This window comes from Chelonoidis abingdonii, chromosome 11, assembly GCF_003597395.2.
Source record: "Chelonoidis abingdonii isolate Lonesome George chromosome 11, CheloAbing_2.0, whole genome shotgun sequence".
In the NCBI taxonomy this organism is placed as follows: domain Eukaryota; kingdom Metazoa; phylum Chordata; order Testudines; family Testudinidae; genus Chelonoidis; species Chelonoidis abingdonii.
Window position 1 is genome coordinate 58,486,781 of NC_133779.1, and position 23,071 is coordinate 58,509,851.

The 23,071-nt window shown below is 50.8% G+C and overlaps 1 protein-coding gene and 1 long non-coding RNA gene across 2 annotated transcripts in view; one reads left to right on the top strand and one right to left on the bottom strand.

Moving 5' to 3' along the window:
- The window catches only part of LOC142047541 (uncharacterized), a 403,753-nt gene that overhangs the window by 377,704 nt on the left and 2,978 nt on the right, over positions 1–23,071 (top strand). The window lies entirely within an intron of this gene.
- On the bottom strand, positions 965–8,772 carry LOC116819740 (anionic trypsin-like). Its single transcript, XM_032771711.2, has 4 exons — positions 8,251–8,772; positions 7,204–7,457; positions 6,026–6,162; positions 965–1,267 (listed from the first exon to the last, which is right to left on the bottom strand). The coding sequence occupies exons 1-4, from the start codon at positions 8,352–8,354 to the stop codon at positions 1,115–1,117; spliced, it is 648 nt and encodes a 215-aa protein (XP_032627602.1). The 5' UTR covers positions 8,355–8,772; the 3' UTR covers positions 965–1,114.

Genomic DNA, 23,071 nt, shown 5'->3' on the forward strand with positions numbered 1-23,071 from the left:
TGGGCCAGGCACCGTGGTTTGACTACAGCTCCCATGATGCACTGCGGTTTCCCCCCTTGCTAAACCACCATGGTGCATTATGGAAGTTGTAGTTTCAGGTGCCTCCTTTTTCTTTTTCTGGCAGGACTAGATCTTCCAAGGTGCAATCTGCATTTGCCCAACACCTCCAGGTTCCTGTGCCAAGTCCAGCACTGCTGGGTCAGAGATACTGGCCCATTCTGAAATGGCAAAGAGGGTTTGGACACTGGGAGCCTGCGATCAAATGTGTCTCCACTCAGTGCCTGATCCAAAGTCAATGGCTCTCAGTGTTCAGCAGATTTTTCACACTGGAGAGGGAAGAGAATACCCCCTTCTGAAATTTTCCCACCAGGAAATTTCTGTTTCCCAGTGGGAAAACGTTCAAAAAAGAAAGAAAATGCAGGGGGAAACCTACTGTCTCACATTGTTTCCCAACTTTGGCCAGCACCAAAGAGTGAGAAGGTGGGAAGGAGTTTTCACAAACTTTTTTCCCATTTTCTGCCCATCAGGGAAAGAGAAAGTAGCTGTTTCCTGCTTACCCACACTTTGGAATCTTCCCCGATGGGAAGTTCTGCATTTTCCCATGGAACATTCCATTTCTGACCCGACCCACTTTTCCAACCAGCTAACAGGGAAGGGGAGCACGGGATGGCCTAGTGGTTAATGCACACACCTTGGCCTTGGAGACCCAGGTTCAAGTCACTGCTCTGCTACAGACTTCCTGTGTGAGCATGAACAAATCACGTAGCTGCTCTGTGCCTCAGTTTCCCCTGCTATATAATGGGGACGATAGCCCTGCTTTGCCTCAAATAGGTGTGTGAGGATAAAGACCTTGGTGACTGTGAGGCACTCAGACACTGAAGTGAAGAGTTACACTTACAGGGCATGGTGCTACACTAAGAAGAAGGTATGAAATCATGTGGTGCATCCATGAACTAACTGCTCCCAGCAGCAGAGGGCATTTATTATTTAACATCTGTGCACAGAGCCAGGAGGGACAATCCGGCTAATGCGCCTGCAGTGGTACCGTATGGACCTTATGCGGCAACGCAGGTCAGAGAGGGAGGGATACCGTGGTCTCCGGAGGGACTGAGGATCAGTTGTTGTTCATGGTCTCCCGGATCCAGTCGACATATTTACAGACGGTGACGTAGACACCTGGTTTGTTGGGCAGTGCGCATGTCTGGGTCCCCCAAGACACAATACCCTGGAGTTTCCCGTTGCAGAGTAGGGGTCCCCCGGAATCTCCCTAGAAGGAGACAAGACAACACTACATCACGGCCAAGAACGACAGGCAAGAATGCACCTCAGAAACAACATTATCGAATCTACAACGCAGTGACGAGAGTTCTCTGCTCTATGGGTACAGAGCAAAGCACACTCGAAAAGGCGGGTCTTTTCCAGTAGAAACGATCAATGAAAATGATAACAAATTTCACTTTTGCTCATGTTTTCCACCCAACTTCTTGATTTTCTTCATCAAAAATTCAAATACTGAAGTAGTTTGGCCCCAATTGAAATATTTCAACTCGGAAATGATGGGAAGTGACGCAGAGGGGAAGTCATTTGTAGCACAATGCATTTGACTGGTTTTATAACATCCAGCACGTGTTGCATACCCATAAGTGCCACCTATTGGCACCGTTTTCCTTGACGAACTATTTGCTAGGGACACTTTCCATAGACAGCGCTTTTCGATGGAAAATTGGGGTTTCGACTAACGTAAATTTTGGAGGAAAGTATCTGCTGGCTGTGAAAATTTGGCAAAGAACCAACTGCCTTTAAACCATTATAGTTCCATCTGGAAAGGACATAAGAACATAAAAATGGTCAATGGTCCATCTAGTCCAGTATTCTGTCTTCTGACAATGGCTGGTGCCAGATGCTTAAGAGGGAATGAACAGAACCGGGCAATTATCGAGTGATCCATTCCCTGCTGTCCAGGCCCATCTTCTGGCAGTCAGAGGCTGAGGAACACCCAGAGCATGGGGTTGCATCCATGACCATCTTGACTAATAGGTCCATCAGTGGCTATCTTCCACAAACTTCTCCAGAAGTTCTCTCTTTTGAATTCAGTAAATTTTTTGGCCTTCACAACATCCCCTGGGAACAAGTTCCACAGGCTGACTGCGCGTTATGTGAAGAAGTTTTGTTTGTTTGTTTTAAACCTGTGATACTTCATGGGAATTGTAGTTCAGATACCCCATGTTCTCCTCTATAGGTAGGACTCCCCAGTTGGACTACACCTCCCAGGATGTACCACGGTCTCCACTCTTGGAGAGGGGAGGCGTTGCATCATGGAAATGCTAGGTTGTGGTGCATGATGGGAGAAGTTGTCTGGCTGAGGAGTCCAGCCTACAGAGAACAGGGACGTGCTACCTGAACTACAACTCCTATGAAGCATCACAGTGGCCTTTCCAGATTTTTGTTTCTCTGGCATCTGGTTTCTCTCCAAAAAAATTAAATTTTCATAGAGAGCAGACACTTTTCACCATAAGCTTAGTTTAGTCGAAAACCCATTTTCACCATTTCTAGGGAAAATTTCCGACCAGGCCTAGCAAATAGCTCGTCAAGGCAAAAGGTGCTAATAGGTGGCTCTCAGAAGTATGTAACACGTGTTCTGGGTGTTGTAAGACCCACCAAATGGCTCTTCTCGTCAGCAACTTTAATTCCTCTTTGTGGACAAACAGAAGCCCTGATGGCCAGGAGCAAAATTCCCCTCCCTGCTGTGATGCAAACGCACAGGGTTGCACGTGAATAGCTTCTTCTGAGCCTCATCAGCAGACCCCGAAGTGACTGCACAGCTAGGGAACGAAAGCTTGGGCAGTATCATTCTTGTCTCCCACTAGATGGCGATCTGCAGGAACAGTGCAGTCCAAGGACTCTGCATCTTGATAGAGGGAAATAGCTCATTTGTGGTGATGGGGCCCACGCAGCAGCCACTAGAGGGGGCTGCAAGCCGTTTGGTGTCCACCTGTACTGTGCATTGTCACTTTCTTCTGACGCTGAACAAGGAGCTCTATTCTAATCAAGGAAATGGCGTTATCCTCGGAAGTGGCTCTGTCTCCCTCGTCTGTTTCATTCCTGATTATGACAATCCCCAGCCCCTCCCGTTGACTGGATTCTTGCTACCACTTTTAAACTACAGGCCAACATTTTTCAAAAACGCCGTTTGTTTAGGTTGCCACTAACTGGCTAGGAAAAAGAGTCTAATGGTTAAGGTGCCATCTGCGGTTCTGGGTGCCTGGCGTTCAATTCCTCCCCCCTTTACAAAAAAAGGAGTCTAAGCAGATGGGGCGGGGGCGGGCTGAGGTAAGGAGAGAGAAGAAGTGATTTGCCCAAGGTCACCTTGTGGCAAAAGAACCCAGGTGTCCTGACCTCTAAGTCAGCACCTTTGTCTAAGTCTCTTGATGGCTACTTGCATGGGCATAGCATGTGTTTGTTCCCTTATTCTCCATTATGCAGAGGGGGAAACTGAGGCACAGAGTGGGGAGAAGTGATTTGGCCAAGGTAACCCAGCAAGAACTGAGAACAGAACAAAAGTGTCCTGACTCCTTGCTACACTGATTCTAGGCATGGGAGGAGCAAGCATTTTTATTATACCCAAGATGGGGAAATTGAGTCACAGAGCAGAGCAGTCACTTGCCACAGCAGGTAGGGCTGGGATTTTCAAACCCAGCTTGGGGGACGGGTGGGGGAAGGAAATGTGGTTTTTCTGCTTCTATTTAAATTCACACACAGTGGGAAGCACAGATCCCAAGTGTCTACCCTCCCCTGCTCTAACATGTGGACCACGCTGCCGATATTGGGGGAAGAATGGGAAGATCCGGCTTTTTGCTGTCGCAGGAAGCTCCCACCCCGCCACCTCAGGGGCACAAGAGGTGGTGGCAGGTTTATGCCTCCTTTCCCTTGTCTAAAGCAGAGCACAGGGAGATTTCAGAGAACTTCTCATCTTTGCAGCCACAATGGGATTGTTTTTGTGACTGGGGTTACTCTGGGCTACCCCAACCCTCCCCTGTCAAGACATGTCTGCCCATTAGTTACTCAGATCCTACTGCAACAATCAGATAAGCAAGTCCCACCCATTATAATTGCACTCATTCGCTCCTGCTCTTTGTCCCTGGTTTCTGAGAACTCCGGAGTTCATCTCCAAACTTGCCAAACTCTGGTGAGGCTCAGGATATTCAGGGCTTTCTTTAACCCCTCCGCTCCCAGAGTAACTGGCAGGGCCGGCTCCAGGCACCAGCGCAGGAAGCAGGTGCTTGGGCCAGCCAATGGAGAGGGGCGGCATGTCCGGGTGTTCAGCCGCAATTCGGAGGCGGGTCTCTCAGTCCCTCTCAGAGGGAAGGACCATCCACTGAATTGCCATCGAAGAATGAAGCGGCGCGGGAGAGCTGCCGCCAAAGTGCCACCGATTGTGGCTTTATCTTTTTTTTTTTCAACCACTTGAGGCAGCAAAAAAACTGGAGCCAGCCCTGGTCATGGGATCCTTGCTGTAATAATTTTGTTTAATTTTGGTCTTTGGTTTCAGTGCTGATGGCCTGTGATATACACGAGGCTAAATGGGCTGGTGATCTCATTTAGCCTGGAACTCTATGACTTTATGACTATGCGAGGAGAGCTGAAAATTTTTTTCACACAAAGCTTTCTTTCGGTGAAAAGCGGCGGTTTGGTGACACGGACCCGTTCTGTGACTTCACCTCGATTTCACCGAATTTGTTTCAGATGGACAGAAACTGACCCAACGTTTCTGAAACATCAAAATGTGTCATCTCACCAGTTTGGAAACCAAACCTGGCCATCTTCTGGCTCGCAATGACGTTGCTCTTCACAATTTCCTTTTAAATCTAACCCTAGTTACAAAGGGTCACAACTGAAAGGAAATATTTTGATGTTGTCGAAAGGAAACCTTACCCTCAACCCAAAGCTATTTTTTCAGACTTTTTGACCAAAAATTATGAAAATTTTCATATGTGGTTGGAGCAGGGATGACTTTTTTTTCCTGATTTTCTGGAATGTCCAGAGACCTGAAAAATCCATTATTGCCCTGGTCAGTGTAGGAGAATTTCAGCTCTGATTTAAAAAATAAAGTAGTTTTCTAACCCTTTTGAGCTGGAAAAATGCGATCCCAGAGAGGGTCAATAACCAGAGAGCAGAGAACAGGTCAATTCTCCAGAGCCATCTGGATTGCATAGTAAATGGTGCTCACACAAACAACACGCATCTCAGTGTAGCTCTAAGCAACCATGTACATCAGATTTGGGTTGATACAGGAGTATATGGGTGAAATTTTCCACCCTAGTTGACAAGGCCGCCCAGAGGATTTCCAGGGTGGAAGGACCCTGTCACGGGTCTTCGGGGCACTTCGACGGCGGGTCCCGGAGCAGAAGGACCCCCCACTGCGGGTCTTCAGGGCACTTTGGCGGTGCATCCTGGAGTGGAAGGACCCCCCCTCCGCTGAATTGCCGCCAAAGACCCGGAGCAGAAGAAGCTCTAGGGGTCTGGACCCCGCGAGAGTTTTCCGGGGCCCCCGGAGCGAGTGAAGGACCCCGCTCCAGTGGCCCCGAAAAACTCTCGTGGGGGCCCCTGCGGGGCCCAGGACCTGGGGCAAATTGCCCCACTTGCCCCCCACTCTGGGCGGTCCTGCTAGTTGATCTAATCATCCATCAGAACTTGGAACTGGGCAGAGTTAAGAGCAATCACACAATGAGGTGGAATTACAGATGCTCTAGCTAGACCTGCTGATATGGGCTGAATGCAGGAATCTCTGGGGAGGTTTTCCAGCCTGGGATCTGCAGCAGGGCACCCTGGGTGGGCAGACTGGTCTGTTCTGGCCTGGAAAGATACACCTCTATAGAAAACCACTCACAGTGCATCCGAGTTGGTCTCACCTTCCACCCATTCCCTATCCCCTCTCTTGGTCCCATCCCTGTACCAGCTGCCCCCGAGGCAGTAGGACCACAAGGCCAGCCCCCAAACCCCGCCCTCACCTGTGCCATCCCCTCACCTGGCATGAGTCTACTCCCCCTTCCAGCACCCCAGCACACAGCATGTTCTCGGTGTAGTAGCGAGGGTAGATACTGCGGCACTGTTCCTGGGAGAAAATGGACACCTTGCCACAGTGGAGAACAGGTGGGAAGTACACTACAAAAAACGACAACACAACACAATGGATATTTTGTCAGTGGGAGAAAGTCTTAGAGTTAGATCCAGGGCCGGAGTCAATGGACACAGCCCCAGTGACGTAGGGTTAAATCCCGGGCCTGGGTCATTGGACCAGCCCCAGTGACGTAGGGTTAGATCCCGGGCCGGGGTCATTGGACACAGCCCCAGTGACGTAGTGTGAGATCCCGGGCCGGGGTCATTGGACACAGCCCCAGTGACGTAGTGTGAGATCCCGGGCCGGGGTCATTGGACACAGCCCCAGTGAGGTAGTGTGAGATCCCGGGCCGGGGCCATTGGACACAGCCCCAGTGACGCAAGGTCTCTTATTCACACATTAACCTTAGATAAACCTTTCGTAAATCAAACTATTGATAGCTGGAAAATGGAGGGGGGTGGATTTCATCTTTTCCTCAAAGAAATACACAATCTCTGAATTTTTTTCTGTTTTTTTCCCAAAAATTTTCCTTTTTCATCCCCCAAAATCTACAACTTTCCACCAACAAAACTCCCTTCAGGTTCTGGCCAAAATCTGGTTTCATTTTTGGCCAAAATCTGGTTTCATTTTTAGCCAAAAACTTTCATTAATGACCAAGGTCTTCTCCAATTTCCAATGAAAATGTTTTTGGCAAAAGTTTTTCAGCTTTCCTTTTTTCAACCACAAATCAAACTTTTCCCAGGAAGCAGCCCCATGCGATGGACACTTTCAACTAATCAGACACCCAATTTTATGCTGGGGGGGGGAGATACAATTTCGATGGCAAATTTCCCAATGGCTCTAATTGGAACCTAAGGAATGCTCGATTGCTGAAAGAAAACAACAAAATAAATACATTCCTGGGAACGTTTTCAGGGGAAACGGCCACAGAAGTTGCTGAAGCAAATAGGGATGTGGCAAGAAAGAAGAAGAAATTTTGGGGGCTGTTCAGAAGCCTAGTAATGTATCTTTTTCTTGTTTTTCCGACCTGCTGGCTCCTTCCCCCTTGAAGCTAAGACCGCCCCCTAACATTGGTGTTACCGTACATTGAGGGCTTTTTGTTGTTCCCCATCCAGATACCACACATTCCTCTTTGGGTGAGGGGCAACTCGTAGGTAGCTCCAGGGGCTGGACATTTTTGTTCAAGTTAGCCGGGGTGAGCAATTTGATGAGCATGATGTCGTTGTCCTTGCTGGCAGAGTTATAGCCGGGGTGGCGGATCATTTTCTCTGAGAGTCGCAGCTGCTCTGTCCAATCCAGATGCTGGATGTTGTGCTCTCCCAAGCGCACGCTGATGGGGCTGCGGAGAAACAGACACATGTCAGAAAAGTGTGAGGTGGGAAACCTAGTCTATGGTGGACACTGGGCACTGGTTGTTGGGCTGGAATCCGTGGGGGAGGTTCTCTGGCCTGGGCCATATAGGAGGTCAAGCTGGATGGGTAAAACATGAATCTATGGAATCCACGAATCTCTGAAGGTGGAGTTAAGGGTGCACACACAAGGGGGCGGAGTTAAGGTTGCGCTAGCTCAACCATCAGATATGGGCTGGATGCAGAAATCGCTAGGTGTGGCTATGTGGTCAAACACAGGCACAATCCCATGGACACAGAAACATCCTTTTACAAACACACATACACACAATCATGTATACACTCTTCCCCCCAAAATTTACACATGCTCTCCCCAAACACACAAATGCACAATTGCACTCTCACATTAACTCCCAATCACATACTACTCAAAATACACACATGCACAATTGCACTCTCACACTCACAATCACACATGCCCATTCCAAAACGTTCACAAATCCTCAAGCACACTCCCACAATCACACACCCCCTCCCTTCACAATATGCACAACCGCACTTTCAGACCCACTCACAATCACACATGCCCTACCCAACACGCGCACACACATATGCACAACTGCACTCTCACACCCATTCACAGACATGCAATTCCCAACACATGCACAACCGCACTGTCACACCCACTTACAATCACACACCCACCCAGCTACACACAGACCCTCTCCCCTACACACAGACCCTCTCCACCTCGCCTGACGCCTCCCACAAACCCACACTCACCATTGGACGTGGCAGTGGGCCGCGGTGACCACCCAGTTCCTGGAAATCAGGGTCCCTCCACAGTTGAGCTGGGAGCCCACAAAGAGTGCGGCCTGCCAGGGCATGGAGTGGGGCGTGCAGGGGGCACCGCCGATGATCCGGTTATTCTGGCTGCTCACTGGGAGACAAAGCAGAAAGGTTCACAACTGGCGAGGGAAGAGAAGCTCTATGACGCTGCAACGCTACCCTGCTTAGCCCCAGCTCGGATCAAGGTCCCCCAGCTCCTTCCTCCTTTTGCTTCAGTGTCTGATTCAAATCCGCTCCAGATGCAGCCAGTGGAAATTAGAAGACTTCACCAAACCGTGCTCTCACCGTTAGCCAGCTCAGTCCCCCAGCATTTCTGTCTCCGACCCGACCATCACTGCAGCTTCTGGGCGCCTCACCCCTTTAGCACAGTGACCCTCCCCGCCACTGCTATTGTCCCCTTTGTACACTAGAGGATGTAGTAAGAAAAGGGCCAGAAACATAAGCCCCTGTATCAGAGGCCTGGTATGAGGCCTGAGGCCTGAACTAAAGTAGTCAAGACTTTGCCGACATAAAGCAAAGTCAGGTTGTGAGAAAGAGGCAGGCCCTGCGCCCAGCATTTGGCAAGCACAGGGCTGATATTGCAAAAATACACATTCCTCAGAGCAGGGCCGGATTAACTTTTTGTGGGCCCAGTGCCAAACATATTTGTGCCCCTCCTCTCCCGCTCCGGGGAATGAAGAGGCCGGGGGCAAGAGCACAGTGGGCAGGGTGGATTTGATTTAAATAAAATCACAAGTCAGGAAGACACAATTTAATCATGGGTTTCTACATAAAAGTCCATTCTTGTTGGCTGCGATAACCTTAAAACATAGTCTTCACAACTCAGAGATAGATGTAGGTTTCTTTTTTAGAAGATACACACTATACATTTTTAAATTGTGATTTATTTTGAAAACTTTTCAGATGAGTTTTACACAGGGGCGGCTCTAGGTATTTTGCCGCCCCAAGCATGGCAGGCAGGCTGCCTTCGGTGGCTTGCCTGCAGGAGGTCCCCGGTCCTGTGGATTCGGCGGCACGCCTGCAGGAGGTCCGCTGAAGCCGCGGGACCAGCGGACCCTCTGCAGGCATGCCACCGAAGGCAACCTGCCTGCCGCGCTCGCGGCGACTGGCAGAGTGCCCCCGCGTGGCTTGCCGCCCCAGGCACGCGCTTGGCATGCCGGTGTCTGGAGCCGCCCCTGGTTTTACAGCTATATCAGAAAATGAATGAGTGTTTGGTTATTTCATTTACCAAAGGTAATTGAAGCAGATATTTATGAAGTCATTGGGAGGTGAACTATCTCCAGTTTGAGAGGTCAATCATTAATATTTGGAGCATTTTCTTGCCAGGCTGTGAGAGGAGGAGAACATCACCAGGCAGACATTTAAATTGTTTTATTTAACTAAAACAATAACGTTAAGTATTCTGGACTTTTTCCCTTCAACAGCAAACATAATATTTTAACAAAAAAACATGTCCCTCACTTCTCACATTTATCTCCAGACTTCTCCTTGTCCAGATCTATGCTGCCCCCAACAATCTTCTGTTCATTGAACTTTTTGAAACTTTTCACTTTTAAAGAGAGATAAGGGATTGACCCTGCATACATAAATTTATAGAGGAACAATAGAGCTGAGGTCTGTTATTTCTCACCTCTATACATTATTCATTTATTTTAAAACATTTTTGCTGTTAACAAGCATGTTACCTCTGGATACACAAATCCACAGTTTGAGAACGGCAAAACTAAGTGTCTCTGATGGTATGTTCTAGACTGAGCACTGAGTCCCATTGGGTAGATAGAAAAATTAACCTAGATAATCTATACAGAAGTCTGTGGAACCCCATAAGAATGGGTCCCTAAGCCTGTAGAACTGATGAATGAAATTGTTTTTAATTGTTCATTTTATTAAAGTAACTTCATAAGTAAAGTGTTATGAATGAAACAACATTCATTCAGAAAGCCGGTTACCCCAATAACTGGCTAATTAACAATTAAGATGCTTGTTAAGAGCCATAGCTGTTCAGCCAGTTGCTTTTGTAAGTTTCACTGTCAATCCAATTCCTGCTTAAATCACAGAGACTTGCACTGTTTCAGTATTGTAACTTCTGTTCACTGTTTGCCATATTGTAATTCAAACCCCATTTTAAAACGCTCACTCCATTTTGTAAAAGCTTGCTGCAACCTTCATTTTTGCAAACCCTGCTGTAATCGTATTAGTCTAGTTTAGATGTGTGAATGATGGATGATGGAATCAACCTCCAGCACCAGCCCATCCTGATGAAACAGAATTGAAACACCAACGACTGAAGATGCAGACAAGAGCCCTAACAAAGTAAGAAAAGCACATCCGATGAAGTGGGGATTCACCCACAAAAGCTCATGCTCCAATACATTTGTTAGTCTATAAGTGCACGTCCAGACTACCCGCCGTATCAGCGGGAAGTGATCGATTTTTGGGGGATCTATATATCGTGTCTAGATGAGATGGGATATATTGATCCCCGAACGCGCTCCCATTGACTCCGGACCTCCACCGGAGCGAGCGGCGGTAGCGGAGTCGACGGGGGAGCCACGGATGTTGATCCCCCGCCGTGAGGATCCGAGGTAAATTGATCTACGATACTTCGACTTCAGCTACGCTATTCACGTAGCTGAAGTTGCGTATCTTAGATCGATCCCCCGCCCCCGGTGTAGACCAGCCCAAAGATGCCACAGAACTTTTTGCCGCAAAGTAAGAAGAGTCCACCCTAAGAAGAAAAGAACAAAGGGACAATAGAAAGAAGATCAAAGCCAGGCTGAAAGTCAGGTCTGCAACTGATGGGTGATCAATCACCAAACTCAGAGGCAGCGTGACACAGCAAGACCTATAGACTCTGGATTCAAACTAAAGCCTACAAAAAGGATGAGGGAGATGGAAGACTTGGAAGGGTAACGTTCTGCTGCCAACATGGGAGGACAGACCCAGCCCTTCCTTGTGCACGGCTTTCCTGTCCAGTTAGCCGCTATACGCTACGATCCCAAGCTGCGAACTCAACCCACGAACTCAAGCTATGTTCAGGACTGGTAACTATACCGAAGCTGCAGAACATCTGTGTGTGTGTGTGTGTGTGTGTGTGTGTGTGTGTGTAAGTATTAAGGTATTAGCTAGTGGTTATAGATCAAATTGTTATCATAATAAATGTGGCATCTTTCCCTTGCCCCCTGAAACGATCCCGTGTAGTTTTGTCTGCATAACAAGCCATGAACTGTTAGAACTCATTTACAAAACTTTTCTTAACCATTATATGACTATATTGTCTCATACTATAGAATCAGAATTTATAATCCCTATTCCATGATATAATGTATCTTAATTAAAACTATCTTTAGATTGGATTTTTGAGGGGAAAAACTATTTAAATTAAAAAATTCTGATTTTTTTTTAAAGTCATTGATTTTTATCCACCCTGACAGCTGGGCATGGGGTGGGGGAGAAGGATTGGTCCCCAGCTGGAGCGAGGGAGGGCTAGGGTGAGATGAGCACAGTGGGGCATAGGGGGAGGATTAGTCCCTGCTGACTGAAGCAAGGCAGGGGCTGGGGGCAAAAACACAGTGGGGCGGGAGCTAGGGTTGGTCGTTGGAGCAAGGGAGGGGCCGGGAGTAAACTGCAAATGCAGCAGGGCTGGGGAGGGGGTAAACAGGATCCCCCCTCACCCTGGTTCTGGCCCATTCTCTTCGCCTCTCTCTGCACTGAGCTGAGGGTGGGGGTGCAGGGTCTAGGAGGGAGTTAGGGTGCAGGAGCAGGCTGGAGGTTGGGGTGTGGGGTCTGGCCAGGAGCTAGGGTGAGGGAGAGGGCTCAGGGCTGGGGGTGCAGGGTCTAGGAGGGAGTTAGGGTGCAGGAGCAGGCTGGGGATTGGGGTCTGGCCAGAAGCTGGAATGAGAGAGGGGGGCTCAGGGTTGGGGCAGGAGGTTGGGGTGTGGAGCGCTTACCTGGGGCAGCTCCTATTCGGTGTGAGGGGTGCAGGTGGGTATGTGTTGGGGGTGGGATGCAGGAGCTCCCACTTGGTTCTCAGGGTGGGGATGTTGGGGGGGGTGCAGGAATCAGGGCATAGGGTGTGGGGTGGGGGGCCTGGGTATGTGTGGAGGTGCAGGAGTCAGGGTTGGGGTCGGGGGGGTGCAGGAGTCAGGACAGGGGGCTGGGAGTTTGTGAGGGGGTTCAGGGGTCAGGGCTGGGGAAGTGAGCTGGGGTTGTGGGGGTGCTCCCAGCCCCCTGCCCTGAGCAGTTCACAGCAGGGAGCTAGAGAGGGGTATGCCCCAATTCCACCCCCTTTCCCAAGGCCCTGCCCCCACCTCTTCTCCACTTCCTCCTCTCTCTCCTGAAAGTTATTAAATATTCAATGCCAAGGAGCAGATGGGGTAGAGGACTGAATTTTCCATGGCCTCCCTCACAAAATACATCACCACTTAGCCTTTTGAGGGGAAAGCCGGGCACGTCTCTCTTTTTGCAAAGTCCTGTGACCTCTTTCAGCTAGAGAAAACTTGTGAGTGCTGGTGATGCAACAGCTCCTTACCCCTTATAGCAGTGGGGGATGAGTAAAGGTGGGGGTGCAGTGTTAAGGCCCCCCTGACCCCCAATGCCTGCACACTTCAGGGGACAGCAGCTGCTGTTCGAAGGGGCATTTCCCTCACTAGTGTTAAGCTGCCTGATGCTCCCAGGACTTGGAGGGACAGCGTGGCTGCTAACTACTATAGCCCAGGCTGGAGCTGGGAGGAAGGCCACGGTTGCTGCTGTGCAAGGTCCCTAGCCCCCATCAGGAGCTGGAGCAAGGATGGGGAACCAGGGGCAAAGAGTGGAGAAGTGGGAGGGGTGAGCTGAAGGGGAGAGGGGGTCCCGGGCCGGGCAGGAGGCGCAGCGGGAGGAGGACGGAGAGGAAGATCTGGGAAAAGGGGGCAGCCTGCAATGCTCCCCCCACCCTGCAAAACAGCTGATTGGGAAAGAATTGAAGCCATGTCCCCCGCATCCCAGGCCTGTGCGCTAACCACTGGGCCATCCTTCCTGGCTCCCATTTGCAATCGATCGTTAGCAATTAAAATCATCTCGAAGGGGGGACTCCTTATTTGCTTCACAGGCACCTGCTTAAAGTGCAAAGCCATGCCCACCCCGTCTCTCACAAAACCGTGCACACAGACCAGAAATCAGCGTGCATTCTGATCAGCGGGAACAATTAATCCCTGGACCCACTGCCCGAGGATTCTTCATCACTGACAACTTTGACATCAAGACGGGGCCTTTTACAGAAACATCAGCCTAGGGGTGCCGTTTTCAGGCCTGCGTGATGCAGGAGGCCAACCTAGATTACCACAATGGTCCCATCTGGCCTTGAAAACACACCCACCTGGGTGCACACACAAGCTTGCAGATGATACTGAGAAATACACTCTCACACGCAGTAGGGTTGCCAACATTCTACTCGCACAAAACCAACCCCCCCGCCCCACCCCTTCTCCAAATCGCCGCTCCTTCTGGGGCCCCACCCCCACTCATTCCATCCCCCCTCCCTCTGTCGCTCGCTCTCCCCACCCTCACTCAGTTGCTCATTTTCACCAGGCGGGTGGTTGAGGTGCAGGAGCGGGGGGGAGGGTTCTGGCTGGGGGTGCAGGCTATGGGGTGGGGCTGGGGATGAGAGGTTTGGGGTGCAGGAAGGGGCTCTGGGTTTGGACCAAGGGGTTCAGAGGGTGGGAGAGGGATCAGGGCTGGGGAAGGGGGTTGGAGTATATGAGGGGGTAAGGACTCCGACTGGGGGTGCATACTTAGGTGGGGCTGGGGATGAGGGGTTGGGGTGCAGGAGGGGGCTCTGGGCTGAGACCAAGGGGTTCAGAGGGTGGGAGGGGGATCAGGGTTGGGGCGTGGGAGAAGGGTCAGGGGTGCAGGCTCCCAGCAGCACTTAGCTCAAGCAGCTCCTGGAAGCAGTGGTATGTCCCAAGGCCACCCAGAGGATTCAGGGGATCTGGGGGTAAAGAAATTTTGGGGGCCCCTTCCATAAAAAAAGCTGCCATACTATAGAATACTACATTATTGTGGGGGCCCCTGTGGGGCCTGGGGCCTGGTGAAAATTGCCCCACTTCCCCCCTCCGGGGGGCCCTGGCATGTCCTCTCTCCAGCTCCTACATGGAGACACGGCCAGGTGGTTCTGCGCTCTGCCCCATCCACAGGCGCCACCCCTGCAGCTCCCATTGGCCATGGTTCCCGGCCAATGGGGTCTGCAGAGCTGGCACTTGGGGTGGAGGCAACATGTGTAGCCCCCTGGCTGCCCCTATGTGAAGGAACAGGAGGTGGGGGACATGCCATTACTTCCAGGAGCTGCGCAGAGACACAGCAGGCAGGGAGTCTGCTGTAACCCCACTGTGCCATCGACCAGACTTTTAACGGTCTGGTCAGCTGTGCTAATCGGAGCTGCCAGAGTCTCTTTTCAACTGGACGTTCTGGTCGAAAAGCAGACACCTGGCAACCCTACCCCCCACACATCCACGCTCGCATATTCACACACGTGCATTCAAACACAACCATGCACCTCTGCATTCTGCAAATACAGTAAGGGCTGATCTAAAGAGGATGGGTATCGACTGTTCTCTGTGTCAGCCGAGAATGAGAAGGAAACAGCTACATCTGTATCAAAGGAGATGGAGGGTAGATATTTGGAAGCTGTTTTCTCAGCTCTGGAATCGACTTCCAAGACCCGTCACCGGAGGTTTTAAAGAACAGGTTGGGCAAACGCCTGCCAGGAATGGTTTACATTTACTTGTTCCTGCCACAGTGTGAGGGGATGGACCCGCTGACCTCTTGAGGTCCCATCCAGCACCTCATTGCTGTGATTCAATGTGCACACAGCCCCACACCTCCGCAGATAAACTCCAGCGCACCAACAGAATATGGAACGCCCAACCATGAAGGCACGCACTCAGTCTTCTTTGCACAATACTTGTGGATAAACACATAGTCATTCGCTCACTCTTGCACATGCTCACAGATAAACGTAATCACGCACGCACACATACTCACCGCTTAACACACACACACAAAATCATCCACCTATGCCCTCACAGAGAAACACAGACAAACACAGGTTTGCGCACGCACACACACACAATCACGCCCAAGCACATGCACTCAGAGCCAAACTCTCACACGCACACAGCCAGAAACACACAAGTGTGCAGACACACACACCCCGCCAGAGCAGGGCTCATCCCCTCCAGTAGTGGGTGACACACAGACACACACTCACCTGCAGTCACCAACAGCAATGCGATGCCCAGCTGCTCCATGCCGGTGGGGGCTGCTGGCTCCGGGAAGGCCCCTGTGTGCCAAGGGGTTGGCGGGGAGGAAAGGAATTATTACTGGGGAATTGGTCCATAAGACACTCCCCGCCCTGACCCCTGCCCATCACCCTTGCAGGCCTGCCACCCTCAAGGAATCCTGCGCTTTGTTTGGTTCCCGCTAGAACATCTCAGCACTGGCCAATGGGAAAAGAGTGTGAGGGAAGCTGTAGGTCTGGTCAACCAGTAGGGCAGGGCCCCCATCGCGCCCCGGCAGAGAAAGGTGCTTGGGCCATGGGACCCGCAGGCAGGTTGGACGTGGTGAACCATGGGCCAAGAGGTGGTTGGATTCAGGCCAGGCCATGCGGTGGCATCCTCCATCCCGAGGCCTGACTGCACGCATGGCGCCAATGGGCTGCACGCGCTCTTTGTGGGCGTAAACACCAGTGGAGTCACTCCTGATTTACACCAGATGAGGGAGGGGGAATTGGCCCCATGGATGCCAGTGGAGTCATTCCTGATTTACACCAGGGTGAGTGGGAGAGAACTCAGCCCCTTTGACACCAATGGAGTCACTCCTGATTTACATCAGGTCATCGAGGAAGAATTGGCCCAATTGACACCAGTGGAGTCACTCCTGATTTACACCAGGGTGAGCAGAGGAGGACCCAGTGTCATTGACACCAATGGAGTCACTCCTGATTTACACCAGGGAGAGCAGAGGAGGACCTGGTCCCATTGACACCAATGGAGTCACTCCTGATTCACACCAGATCATCAAGGGGGAATTGGCCCCATTGACACCAGTGGAGTCACTCCAGATTTACACTGGGTGAACGAGAGGGGAATTGGCCCTAATGACATGAGTGGAGTCACTCTTGATTTACATCAGGGTGAGCAAGAGCAGAATTGGCCCCATTGAGGCCAGTGGAATCACTCCTGATTTACACCAGGAGAGTGAGAGAGGAATTGGTCCCATGGACGCCAGTGGAGTCACTCCGATTCGGCCCCAGCGCTCATGCCAGAGGGTCAGAATCTGACACCGGTAAGTGAGTGGCACCACTGAACGAAAACCCAGCCAAAACCACGTAATCAACAACCTTTGTGTCGAGATCACACATGTCATAATCAAAACGCTCCCGCCAAAACCATGTAATCAACAACCTTTGTGTCGAGATCACACATGTCATTTCTGATCATGGTTCCAACGCGCCCTGACAGGTCAGAAAAAGGCCCCCATGCCGCAGAGCCAAAGAGAAGAGAACTAGGCGGGCTGGGCCTGCGAATTACCTGCAGCTCTGGCGTCCGCAGCCTCGTGCGATGTGTGGATGGAGACAGGCGCAGCGTAGCTTTATAAGGAGACTTCCTGGCTGGCCAAGAGAGATCTGGTCTGTCAGATCTGCCCTCAAATCTGAGGATCACACAATGTCAAGATCTCCAGGTGGGAACCTCCCAACGCCTCCAGGAGCTCTGCCTATAGGGTGGATTGGCCCAGGGAGCAGGAGCAGGGAGGATAATTGTGTTCTGCCCTTCCCCACGAGTTAATCTCTCCAGGTCAGTCAACAGCCGGCAAGGCAGCTTCCAAAGAACCAGCTCCGATCTCAGTTCCCTCTTTCCCCACCCATCACTGGCTTTTATTCCAGTCCTGCCTGAGGCAGCAGGAAGCCGCTGCTAGTGACAGGGTGTGTCAGTCTTCATCCTTAATCCTTCTCAGAAGGAAGAAGTCACATGCTCTTCCTTCTCTGATTCTACAAGCCATGGGGGCCGGCCAGGCGCAGGAGGAGGTGCAGAAGGGGCAGGTGGAGAGGGATTTTTTCAGCATATTTTTGCAATAGAAAAAAACCCAACCCACTGGTTCATTAAAAGTGAGGTTGGGGACGAACCTCCTGATTTTGAAAGACCAAATTGTCTGGTGTGACAGTTTTCTGAACGAAAAGTGTCGTGTTTTTCGGCTCTCGACAGGTTTCCCTTTCAGACTTGGATTTAATTTAGCTGGAAAACAGACAAGGCTAAATCCATGAAAAACAGTTGAAAATCAAAACACGCTTCAAAACAATCACCACAAAACTTTTCCGTCGTCCCAAGCTGAAATTGTTTCCAATGTGTTTGTTTGAAAAGCTTGTGAAAATTTGACTTTTTGGCCCAATTTGGGGGGAAAATGTTGCAATCTCACAAATTCTCACAAGATAGGAGAAACGCTTCCATCCCAGCCCTAACTCTGGGTCCATTCTGCTCATGTCAAGGCCAGGCCAGCCAGGCCTGGAGTTTCCCCATCAACCCAAGGAACCTGACCCTAGAGGAGTCCTTAGTAATAATTTACCTAGTTGTTCATAAGTAGATCTCCAAGTGCTTTGTAAAGGAGTGTTGTGTCATTATCCCCATTGTACAGGTGGGGAAACTGAGGAACAAAGCAGGGAAAGAACTACCCTGAAGTCATCCAATTAACTAGTGGGACAACTTCCTTAGGGAAAGGGTGGATTCGCCGTCATTTGGGAAATGGACATCGCTTTCTAAAAGCACCACACTAGCTCAACCATCAGATATGGGCTGGATGCAGGAATGCAAGCAACAACTCCTTCTGCTGGAAAAAGCTCCATCTCCTCACTATGACCCCACCCTTCACCTGGGCCCTGTCCACTCCCAGGGGTCTTACATTGTGGCAAGGGCCCCTTACCCCCCTGGGAGTATAGAGCCTGAGCCCATTGCTCCGAGAAGGGGAAGCTGCTCTGAGCATAACTGACACAGTGACGCTGCCTGAATCTGCAGACAGCCTGAACCCATCACTGAGAAAGGAGAGCTGCCTCCAATGTACCTGGCTCAGTAACACTGCCTGGGTCTGCAAGGAGCCTGGGACAATTGCTCAGTGAGCAGGGAGCTGACCTGAGTTTGACCTGATACATAACACCTTAGCTCAGCAGTGGCAGGGCACCGGGAATGTCATCACAAGTGACACATCTCAGCGCTATGTCACAAGAATGATACAGAACTCCCTCAGGGCAGCTCTCATAATGATCGGGAGGGACCAGTTTAAATTAGGGCCCAGGATGGGGAAGCAGAAATACGCCCACCAGCTGCTCCACAGAGATCCTTTATGTTGCTGTTATCTGTGCAGGGAAGCAACAGAAGAGGGACTGAATCACTCGTGAGTGAGATCAGATGCCCACTCACTCTAATGAGCAATGCATCAAGGCCAGGGTAATATGCAATGGTGTCTATTCTTGTTCCTCAGCCTCATCCATTGACACACACCTCATCCTTTCCTAGACCAGGAGCATTGGGTTCAACATCCCATCTACTGCAAGGAGGTAGCTGAATACTCTAGGCGGCAGCTGATTCAAGATCTGGGTTAAAATATTCCAAAAGTGAGATCCTGATTAGAGCTGGCCAAAAACCACACTGTCCAATCCATGACAAATCCCGGACTGTTTTCATTCTGATTTGGAGCAAGACAGGAAAAATCCCTACAGAAACACTAAATTTCAATTTGGTTTGGCTGGAACATTCTAGCTCACTACAGAGAAATTTTTCTTCTGATTCCCCCACGGAAATGCTGATATTTGGTTCGGTTTTGCCATGATAAAAATTGAAAAGTTCCACTTGGATTCTGACTTCCACCCTTAGCTTAAAGTGCATGGTCATCGAAGGTTACGGCTATGAGCCAGTCATGGCGGCTGTGATTTTATGTGACTTTTGCAACTTCTGTCCTGCATGGTGGACTCCAGCTGTCAGCCCCGGGCAGGGAGACTTGGGCTTCCGTGATCTATTTTTTATTGTCTGAGTCCTGTCTGTGACTTTTACTAAAAATCCCCGTGACAAAATCTTAGCCTTATTTATAGTTGAATCTAAAGTCAGCTTGATTCTGAGATGTTAGATGGGTTGAGATCTGAGTTACTACAGAGAATTCTTCCCTGGGTGCTGGCTGGTGAGTCTTGCCCACATGCTCAGGGTTTAGCTGTTCGCCATATTTGGGGTTGGGAAGGAATTTTCCTCCAGGGCAGATTGGCAGAGACCCTAGAGGTTTTTCGCCTTCCTCTGCAGCATAGGGCACGGGTCACTTGCTGGAGGATTCTCTGCAGCTTGAGGCCTTCAAACCACAATTTGAGGACTTCAATAACTCAGACATAGGTCAGGCGTTTGTTACAAGAGTGGGTGGGTGAGATTCTGTGGCCTGCATTGTGCGGGAGGTCAGACTAGATGATCATAATGGTCCCTTCTGATCTTAAAGTCTATGAGTCTAGGAAAGGTCACTTGAAAATGAAAGAGCAAAGCGTTCCCTTTCAATCCTCTCTAACCGCTTTTTTCTTTCTTTCCATTTTTATTTTCTAAACACAGTTGCATTCAAAGGGTGGAAATGGGATTTTTCTGATGGAAAGAATGGGTTTGTTTGGATAATTTCCCACTAGCCCCCCACAGACAAAGGGGGCAGATTTAAATACCAACTCAGGGTGCCCTCACTTACCTTCGCTGAGGACCTCCCAGCTGAGGCCTTTCCGGACTTAGTTCCCCTTTTCCCAACGCACCAAACTGACCCAGGCGCCTAAACTCCCTGTGAATTAAGCATCTAAACCCCTTTTCCAATCTGGCTCTAAATCACTTTGGAACATAGGACTTAGGCTGTTAAGGAAATTTTTTAACCCAGATCTGGAACCGACTGTGCTGTCAGGAAGCAAGGTAATTCTTTCTGTAGCGTGGTGCCGAAGGTAAGGGCAGTAGGCTCGGACACAGCCTTCCTTGGGTCTCTTCCCAGCCCTGCCACGGTGCGACTTTAATCGAGTCCCTTCATCTCCCTGTGCCTCACTTTCCCCTCCTAACCATGTCTATTCTGACTGTAATCTCAGGGAGTGTATCTCATTTTGTATCGCACCTGGTACAAAAGAGCTGTGACTGATGTCACTGACTGCTACCATAATACACCTGCTTGTGCTCGCACCCTTATCATCATCCCCTTGGTAGAGTCATAGATTTTGAGAACCAAAGGAACCATTCCACCCATCCAGCCTGCCCTCCTGCATGGCCCAGGCCAGAGAACCTCCCCCAGGGATCCCTGCCTCCAGCCTAGATCTGGGGGTTGAACTAGAGTGACGCTAAGGTTGCCCCTTTGCTGTGTGCCCTTAACTCTGCCCCTTCATATATTTCAAGCCAATATCTGGTGGGTGAGCTAGAACAGAGCTGTTAGAGAGGTGCCTGATCTGTGTGGAATGACCCCAAGGACTGGAGAATCCACCATCCCTGGGCAGTCATTCCTGGGGCCGGTTCTTCTTATTTCCAGTCTGGATTGGTCTGGCTTCAGCTCCCAGCTGCTGGATCTTGCTCTGCTGTTGTCAGCTGGCTTAAGGAACCCTCTGCTCCCCGAAATCTTCTCCCTGGGGAGACGCTGACAGACCCGAATCAAGTCCCCTCTGAGCCGTCTGTGGGAGAAACTCCACAGATCAAGTTCCTTCAGTCTCTGCTTTCAAGCAGGTTTTCCAGCCTGTGGATCATCCCCATCACTCTTCTCTGAACCCTCCCCAATGTCCCGTTTGACATGAGGCCACCCCCAGAGCTAGGTGCAGTCTCCAGTCAGGATCTCCCCAATGCCATATCCAGAGGGGACCCCATCTCTTGGCTCCTGCTCCCGAACCCTAGCTTCTCCAGCCCAGCGTCTCCCTCTTAGCCACAACATCACGTGGGGAGCTCATGGGCAGTTGGTTCCCCCAGGACTCCTGGGTCCTTCCCATCACTGAGCTCCAGGGTGCCCTCCGCCTCCCAACCTGGACGCGTGAGCTGCAATAAATAAATATTTATGAGCAAAAATCACCCCATTCCTTTATAGCGTCACACAGGGAGCCCATGGGCAGCTGGTTTGCACCTGGATCCTGGCATCCCGTGTTGTCTGCTCAGGTTTCTTGTAGCTCTGCCCAATTTACCCCCGAGATCTCTACAAATCCCCCCTTCTTTCCTTCTGCTTTAATGAGCAAACCGTTCCAGTCAGCCTGTTCCACTCCCCACAAGCCCACACGCAGCCATCCACCGACCCCCTGCAATCCCGACCACCCTGAAAGGTGATCAGTGCCGTGAGTCATCCTCCCACCTGGGCTTAGGGCCAATCCCGCTCTGATGCCAACACAACAATCGCTCGAGGCCTTCCAATGAATCGCTCAAATCCACAAGGCGGTGGCTCGGAGAATTGCACACACTCTGCTTATCTTCTGGGAAACTTGGAACTTAGGGCTAAACGGCTTCCAGGTAAAACTGGGAAATCTGGCACTCCAGTGTTTCAATCACCTAGTCATTAGTCCTCTTGCTCGTGCGTTGACGCCCAGCCCCCACAATGCACTGGGGGCATTCCTGACAGACAAGATTTTGACACAGCCTTTGGTAATTGAAGGCCAGCTTGCGACGCTGTACGGTCTAGTGGATAGAGCACGAGGCCTGGGTTCTAGTCCCAGCTCAGCCACTCCCCCTGTGCCTCAGTTTCCCCATAACTTTGTAAAGTGCTTTGAGAACTACTGAGGATAAGAGCTAGGGCACGTTATAATTGCAGAGAGAGAAAATGAAACAACATGTAAAAGGAGCTCAATCAATTTTGATTCTCCTAAAGAAGGAGAAGTGGTAAATATCAGCTTCTCCTGGGGGGAGAGATTTTGGGGAGCAGAGGGCTTTGAACCCAGAAGAGAAGACCCAAGCAGGGCAAAAGCCAACAGTTGGCAGAGGAAGTCTAAAAGTTCAGATTAGAAAGAAGGAGGATTCTTCAGTGCGAGGGGAATTAACATTGGATCAGCTTGAAGAGGGGTACATGGGACGCTCCATCTCTTGATCAGGACACCTGGGTTTTCTTCTTAGCTCTGTGTCACCTCAGGCAAGTCATCATCCCCTTCCGTGCCTCAGTTTCTCCTTCTGCCTTTTGGCAATTGAGATTCTGAGCTCTTTGGGGCAGGGCAGCAACCGGCACAACGGGGCAGGGCCTGTCTCCCACTGTGTGTCTGGGCAGTGCCCGGCACAATGGGGCCCTGATCTCAGCTGGGGCAGGGAGTGTCTCTCGCTGTGTCTGGGCAGTGCCTGGCATAACAGGGCCCTGATCTCAGCTGGGGCAGGGCCTGTCTCTCGCTGTGTCTGGCCAGTGCCTGGCACAACAGGGCCCTGATCTCAGCTGGGGCAGGGCCTGTCTCTCACTGTGTCTGGCCAGTGCCTGGCACAACAGGGCCCTGATCTCAGCTGGGGCAGGGCCTGTCTCTCGCTCTGTGCCTGGGCAGCACCTGGCACAACAGGTCCCGGTTCTCCTTTGGGTCCTGCGGTAACACTAATAACAGTGTGTCAGTAATTGGGTTGGCTGTAGTGTGGCTTATCCAGCTTTTGCCCAAGGGCTGTCCGGGCTGAACCTTTATGACTTTCCAGGGACGTGTCTAGGAAGGCAGCCCTGAGCAGTGTGTCTCATCAGTGGCTCAGGGTCAATGGCAATGAAATCTCTGCAAACCCCCTCCCCCCCGCCGCCCCACCGA

Excerpts from the sequence above, each read along its gene's own strand:
- LOC116819740 (XM_032771711.2), bottom strand. The coding sequence starts at position 8,354 with ATGCCCTGGCAGGCCGCACTCTTTGTGGGCTCCCAGCTCAACTGTGGA. Across the intron at positions 7,458-8,250 it reads GCCCACTGCCACGTCCAATG|CCCCATCAGCGTGCGCTTGG; the intron begins GTGAGTGTGGGT and ends GTTTCTCCGCAG. Across the intron at positions 6,163-7,203 it reads AACAACAAAAAGCCCTCAAT|TGTACTTCCCACCTGTTCTC; the intron begins GTACGGTAACAC and ends CGTTTTTTGTAG.